This window comes from Glycine max, chromosome 18 (genome assembly GCF_000004515.6).
Source record: "Glycine max cultivar Williams 82 chromosome 18, Glycine_max_v4.0, whole genome shotgun sequence".
NCBI lineage: Eukaryota > Viridiplantae > Streptophyta > Magnoliopsida > Fabales > Fabaceae > Glycine > Glycine max.
Window position 1 is genome coordinate 33,970,383 of NC_038254.2, and position 7,753 is coordinate 33,978,135.

The following is a 7,753-nucleotide window of genomic DNA, read 5'->3' on the forward strand; positions in this document are numbered from 1 at the left end:
AATCGACTCGCCTAGTCAAGCTCGTCCACAAAAATAGGATTTTGAAAGTTTATCATTTCTGTTTCTTACTAAGTAAAATGGATCATTTTTAAGGTCCAACGCCTTAAAATGATCACCTTTCAAGTAAAAAAGAATCACTTGATTCACGCATAAGAAAGAACTACATAGGTCTGATTTCCTCATCCCAATTGAGGAATACGTAGGAGCAAAGGGAAACACCCTTGTCGACCACAAAAAGAGGAAAAATATAAAAAGGGTATAAAAGATATAAGAACGTAAAAAGGGAACGTAAAAATCTAAGTCATGTTTACACATTTGATTAAAGGCTGTCGTCTCTTATGACGGACGTGTGGGGTGCAAATACCTTCCCCGTGCGTAAATACAACTCCCAAGCCTTTCACTTAAAAGTTCGTAGATCGCGTCTTTTCCGGTTTTTCCGACATTTTCCTCAAATAAACGTTGGTGGCAACTCCGCGCGTATTCCTTTCATGGAACACGCATCCCGCGAGTCACGCGTCGCCCTCCCGCCGAAGGGTAGGTTGCGACAACGATAAAAGGTCCTTCGTAATTCGAAGCCCATTTTCCCCTATGGTCTTTCTGAGCTTGGGATACTTTCTTCAAGATGAGATCCCTTTCGTTGAACTTGCATAGGCGTACCTTCTTGTCGAAAGCATTTTTCACCCGGCTTTGATATAATCGTCCATGGCTCATGGCGGCCAATCTCTTACCTTCTATAAGATTCAACTGATCAAAGTGTACTTGGGCCCTTTTCGACTCTTCCAACCCTGACTCGGCCAGAATCCTCAAAGAGGGGACCTCTACTTCAAATGGTAGCACAACCTCCATCCCATACACTAAAGAGAATGGAGTTGCCCTAGTTGATGTGCGCACTGAGGTTCGATAACCATGCAGCGCAAAAGAGAGCATCTCGTGCCAATCCTTGTATGACACGGTCATTTTCTGAACTATTTTCTTGATGTTCTTGTTGACAGCCTCAACTGCCCCATTCATCTTGGGCCTATAAGGCGTAGAATTGTGATGTTGGATCTTGAACTCCTCACACATTTCTTTCATCATTTTGTTGTTTAGATTGGTTGAATTGTTAGTGATAATCTTCTTGGGCAACCCATACCGGCAGATGATCTCTTTCTTGATGAACCTGACCACCACACTCCTTGTTACACTAGCGTATGAAGCCTCTTCAACCCATTTGGTGAAGTAGTCAATGGTGACCAAAATGAAGCGATTCTCATTCGAAGCTTTGGGCTCAATAGCCCCAATCACATTTATTCCCCACATAGAGAATGACCAAGGCGCCACCAAGACGTTCAAAGGCACGGGTGGAGCGTTGACATTGTCGACGAATGCCTAGCACTTGTGGCACTTTCTAACATGGATGCCAGAGTGGCAATAGCATCGACCATTTTATTCTCCTCTCGGGGAATATGATGAAAGGAGATATCATCGAAGTACCCTATCAGTTTTCTGATATAAGCCTGGTAGGGTATGATGCAATCCTACCCCCCAAGGGTATTGGATAGAAGACTCCAAGAACATTGGGCCAAAGATGCAAGAGAAGGCCCTAGGGTTCTCATGAGCTTTAGGGTAGATTTCAGGCCCATGGGCTAAGTATGAGCCCACTTATCTTTGTACATATTATATTAAGGTTTAATTAATTTTGGATCTTGTATTTAGGGCTCCATAATGTAGGTAGGGTACCCTAGAAATATAGGATTTTTCAGCCCTTGTATTTTAGGGCACCTAGACTAGTTTTTGTATTAGGGATAGTTTTGTAATTTCACATGCTCTAAGTGAATATTTGATGTGTGTGGTTGGGAATAAATTTAATTGAATTGGTAGAAGCCCAATCCAATTAAATTTTAGATGGGGAGGTGAGCATTTGCTTACTACACCCCATTGCCACATCATATAGTCACTCTTTGTGCATGTCCTTCATGCTTTTCATGCCTCATGACACCTAAGCACACTTAGTGGAGAATCTTGGAATTGATATTGGATTAGTGGGCTGAACCATAACTAAAATACACTAATCATAATTAGTGAAATTTTGGGTCCAAAGTTTGGCTCCACAAATTCAATTTCAAATTCAAGTGAAATTTGAATTTCCTTCCAATTTTGTGTGACACTTAGGCTATAAATAGAGGTCATGTGTGTGCATTTTTTTCAACTTTTATCATTTGAATATTAAACTTCAGATTTCAAAGCTCATTTGGAGCACAAAATTTCGTGCTCTTCTCTCCCTCTCCCTTCATTCATCTCCTTCTTCCTCCAAGCTCTTATCCATGGCCTCAAATGGTGGTGTGCTTCTTCTAAACTCATCTTCTCCTTGAAGTGGCGTCTCCTCTCTCTCTTCCTTCTCCATTCCGCTGCCATTCATCTTCCAAGAAGCAAAGGAACCCATTGATGAAGAAGATCCTAGGCCTACAAGCTCCAATGGAGCTTACATCATGTGGTATCAAGAGCATCTTCATCTAGGTGATGTTCTTTTGCTTCCTCTATCTTTTTGTTCAGTGAATTCTCTTTAATTCCTTGTTCTTCATCTTATTCTCCTTGTATATCCTCCATTGTCTTGTGGTTTGGTGCTGTTTAGAGTATATTCAAAAAAATAAACCGATTAAATCTTAGATGTACACTTGTTCTTGCATTTCTATGGTTCAAATTTTGTAGATCTACTCTTGAATCATATTTTTTGTGTTGATTTTAGGTTCTATCATTTTTCATTCATAATATTCTTGTGCTGAACCTTTAGATCTAAATTTTCTTCCAAAATATTGATTAGAAAAAAAAACACAAAAATCTAAGTGTAAATCACTTAATCCATGTTGTCTTAGAGTCATGTTTAGTCATAGTAATTGTCACATTATGTTCTAAGTTTGTGTTGAATTTTTATTTTGTTGATTGAATTCTAGATACATTTGTTCATGTATTCTTGTCATTCTTAGCCTATCTTTTGAATTTTGAGTCTAATTCATGCATGTTATTTAGTTCATAACATGTTCTAAATCAATTCCTAGAAGTAGTCTTGTTCTTGAACTTTTTTTTGTTTTCTAAGTTTCCTACATGATGCCTATGATGAAGTTGAGTTGTGGTGCTGAGTTGTGGCTGGATTTGTGAATCAAAATAAGTCTTAAGCTCTCTTGAATTGTGTTATTCAAGATAATTGAGCATAAGCAAACACAAATTGTAACTATCCAAGCCTTAAGCAATATAAATACTACTCTTGATTTCTAGGTTGAAATCGCTGGTGCTGGCAGCTTGAACGTACGAACTTGTATAAATTACTGGGAATTGGTCACTACGTTTCTTGAGCTGAAAGGTTTACTAAATTTTCTACACATCTGGACCAAAATTATAAAAAAAGAACCAAGCGATTTGTATTAAAGGAAAAAATAAGAAAAATCGCACAAGTTGGCAGAAAAATCAGTGTCCAGGAAAAAAAAAAGTGAAAGGAAAGTGTGCTTGTTGTTTTGGCTCAAAATTTGTTCTATAATTGGTGCCTATTTTATACCAATCCTAGTTCTGAAATTTCAATTGAAAATTATTGTAAAAACAAGTGCCAAAACTAGAGGTTTCTTGAGTCTTTTTTTTTAGAGTTTTTCTACTCTACTCTAGAGCCATTCTAGGTTTCTCTTTGAGTCCTAGCTTGCTTTTTTGTGTTTTTCATTGCTTTAATTGTTGAATAATCCTTGAAAATTTGTCTTGTTAAAACTCTATTGGTTTAGCTTTCATTTCATTTTTTTTTTGTCTTTGGTTATTGCTTGTCTCTTTGTTTCCTTGCTTGTGAGTTGCCATATAGGGAATTGGAAGGAGGATTGGTGCCATATCTTGAAGAATTTGAGTCAAGAAGCAAGGGGCCAACCACCTTAAGAGCTATTGGACTAAGAAGCACTCCAAATTGAATGAAACAGTAAAGAGAGAATAGCCACCACAATTGAGGACTTTTTTTCTTTGTAATTTTGTAATTGGCAATTTGCTTTGCTTTCAAATTTTGTAACAAAAAGACCTTTCATTGGAAGTAAGTTGGGAGCCTCCGCTAGGTCACCCTACTTCCATTTGTGTGTAATAATTTTAGGAAATTTCCCCTTAGGATAGTGAGTGTTTTGTTGGGAACCTTAAATGAGGTCATCCAAACACTCTTAGGATCCGCCTAGTTTGCATTTCTTGCACTTTAATTTCTTGCTTATTTTCATAGCTTATTTCCTTTACCCTCCATTGTCAAACCGCCTAGATAGCTTGCCTTTTACCAATTAGTTTTTACCTTATCTTTCACACCTCTTTTAGTGTTTATTTTGGCTAGTTTTAACCATAGTTTCTTTTACCTTTTGTTTTCAAACCCCCAACAAGAAAGAACCATAACTTGGGAACCAACATGAGTCTTCATTCTTCATCTAGTGTTAATGGTGAGGGTTCTACTCCTCAGGACCCCTTGTATAAGATATTAGATGAGTTGAGATCCCTTAAGTTGTGGAAAGAAAAACAAGAGAGAAAAGAAAAAGGAAAAAAAAGAGTGGAAGAAATAAGTCAAGATGAAAGAGAGAAAATAAGAGAGGAAGAAAGAAGAAAAATAAGGAAAGAAATGAAAAGAGAAAAACATGCCTCCTATAGTAGTCATAACTCTTGCAAGAGCCTAAGTGAAGAACTTCGTGACTATTATGAAGGAAGGCATAGGTCACATCTTAGACCTCACTCCCATAGGAGAGAAAATGAAAGAAAGCCTCAAGAGGTTAACATTAAACTCCCATACTTCCATGGGAAGGACAATGTAGAAGCTTACTTAGATTGGGAAATAAGGGTAGAGCAAAAACTTAAAAGAAAGCCTACTTTAAAATCTTATGGCTATCATTCTTATCTAAAGAAAGACCAAGGTCTAGGCAACTTAGGGGCAGCACCTTCTAAGCCCAATGATGATAAGGGGAAGACAATAGAAAAGCAATCCCCTAAGGCTAGTATGCAAGAAAAGACTAGCTCCATGAAGTGCTTTAAATGTCTTGGAAGAGGACACATTACTTCTCAATGCCCCACCAAGAAAACCATGATTATGAGGGACCAAGACATTCATAGTAGCCAAGATGAGGCTACTACTTCACCTTCCTCTAGTGAAAGTGAAGAAGCAAAAGGGGAAGAATCTAGTGAAGAAATCTACCCCCAAGAAGAAGGAAAACCTTTAATGGTTAAGGAGGAGTGTAAGGAGGTAAGTGTCTCCTCCAAGAGGTTAGCTAAGAAGGAAAGACATTTTGAAATAAAGACAAATATTAAAGAAATTTCCCCTCTTAAACAACCTCCACATTTTCTCCTTTGTAAAAAGACACTTGTTAGCATTGCCACACCTCTTAGGCTTGAGTTTATTCCTCAAGTAAAGCAGTTGTTGGATGAGGGTTTGGTTCGCAAGAGCTTAAATCCTTGTGCTTTGTTGGTGCCCAAAATAGGTGTTATTAGGCACCAAATCCCTATGATAGGTGGTATGATGAATGTGTTGAGTGGTGCAACACTCTTTTGTAAAATCACTCATGCACCAGACATCTTCATGATTTGTGTACATAGGGACTCATTAGGTAGGTTTGTTCTTTTTTTTTGTTTCAATGCAAACCTAGGTGCTCATGTGGGACACCTTAGGTTTGTCGTAATTTTTTGTAGGAATAATCAACATGAAAATAAAGAAAAAGGTATGTTTTATTCCATTACTTTCCTTTACTTTTTAAATAGTGATCAAGGGCTTCCCATGGACCCTAAGAGAATAAAGGTCATTCCTGAGTGGCCTACTCCACCAAGTATAAGGGAAATTTGGGGCTTCAATATCTTAACAAACTTTTACAAAAGGTTTGTCCTATATTTTTCTATACTTGTAGCACCACTCATTGAGTTGGTGAGGAACTATATTCTCTTATGGGAAGATGGCCAGGAAAGGGGTTTTCAATCCTTACTGTACTCTAACATACCCAACATCACTAATACATATGTTTTTTACAGGTGTTGAGGAAAGAATTAATGAGTTTCAAGAACCTCTGGATTTGAGGTCAAATCCTTTTCAAGGGAGAGGGAATGATGCAATCCTACCCCCCAAGGGCATTGGATAGAAGACTCCAAGAACATTGGGCCAAAGATGCAAGAGAAGGCCCTAGGGTTCTCATGAGCCTTAGGGTAGATTTCGGGCCCATGGGCTAAGTATGAGCCCACTTATCTTTGTACATATTATATTAAGGTTTCATTAATTTTGGGTCTTGTATTTAGGGTTCCATAATGTAGGTAGGGTACCCTAGAAATATAGGATTTTTCAGCCCTTGTATTTTAGGGCACCTAGACTAGTTTTTGTATTAGGGGTAGTTTTGTAATTTCACATGCTCTAAGTGAATATTTGATGTGTGTGGTTGGGAATAAATTTAATTGAATTGGTAGAAGCCCAATCCAATTAAATTTTAGATGGGGAGGTGAGCATTTGCTTACTACACCCCATTGCCACATCATATAGTCACTCTTTGTGCATGTCCTTCATGCTTTTCATGCCTCATGACACCTAAGCACACTTAGTGGATAATCTTGGAATTGATATTGGATTAGTGGGCTGAACCATAACTAAAATTCACTAATCATAATTAGTGAAATTTTGGGTCCAAAGTTTGGCTCCACAAATTCAATTTCAAATTCAAGTGAAATTTGAATTTCCCTCCAATTTTGTGTGACACTTAGGCTATAAATAGAGGTCATGTGTGTGCATTTTTTTCAACTTTGATCATTTGAATATTAAACTTCAGATTTCAAAGCTCATTTGGAGCACAAAATTTCGTGCTCTTCTCTCCCTCTCCCTTCATTCATCTCCTTCTTCCTCCAAGCTCTTATCCATGGCCTCCTTTGGTGGTGAGCTTCTTCTAGACTCATCTTCTCCTTGAAGTTGCATCTCCTCTCTCTCTTCCTTCTTCATTCCGCTGCCATTCATCTTCCAAGAAGCAAAGGAACCCATTGATGAAGAAGATCCTAGGCCTACAAGCTCCAATGGAGCTTACATCAGGGTATCAACTTGTGATCCCTGGTCTCCCATTCTCCTTTCAATTGGTGGATCACAAAGGCTAAGTCCCCATATACTTTGAGCAACTTGACCTTGAAGTCAATTGCTGCTTGGATCCCAAGGGCGCATGCCTCGTACTCAGACATGTTATTCATGCAGTCTAAGCCCAACCTAGCTGTGAAGGGTATACATTGATCATCGGGGGTAACCAAAACTGCCCCTACTCTATGGCCTAGTGCGTTGGACTTGCCGTCAAACCACACAATCCATTTCTCCCTATCTTCATCCCCCATCTCCTCCTCGAACAAGGTCATGATGACCTCGTCAGGGAACTCGGGGTGCATTGGTTGATAGTCATTGATGGGCTGCTGAGCCAAGTAGTCTTCCAAGGCACTTCCCTTTATTGCCTTTTGTGTGACATAAACAATGTTGAATTCTGACAATAGAACCTGCCACCGAGCGATCTGTTCGGTGAGGGTGGGCTTTTCAAATATGTACTTGACTGGGTCCATTTTGGACACCAACCAAGTGGTGTTGCTCAGCATGTATTGCCTTAGACGGTGGGCTGCCTACACCAAGGCACAACATGACCTTTCAAGCAAAGAATAGTTCATTTCACATGCTGTGAACTTTTTGCTTAAGTAATAAACGGCCCGTTTCCTCTTTTCGGACTTGTCATGTTGCCCTAGCATACACCCCATCGACTCATCCAACACAATCATGTATAGGATA

At 38.9% G+C, this 7,753-nt stretch overlaps 1 protein-coding gene across 1 annotated transcript; it reads right to left on the reverse strand.

The window, feature by feature from the left end:
- Positions 1 to 7,020: 7,020 nt before the first annotated feature.
- LOC102661198 (uncharacterized) lies at positions 7,021 to 7,533 on the reverse strand. The gene has a single exon (XM_006603341.1). The coding sequence runs from the start codon at positions 7,531 to 7,533 to the stop codon at positions 7,021 to 7,023; it is 513 nt and encodes a 170-aa protein (XP_006603404.1).
- Positions 7,534 to 7,753: the final 220 nt, after the last annotated feature.

Excerpts from the sequence above, each read along its gene's own strand:
- LOC102661198 (XM_006603341.1), bottom strand. The coding sequence starts at position 7,533 with ATGGACCCAGTCAAGTACATATTTGAAAAGCCCACCCTCACCGAACAG.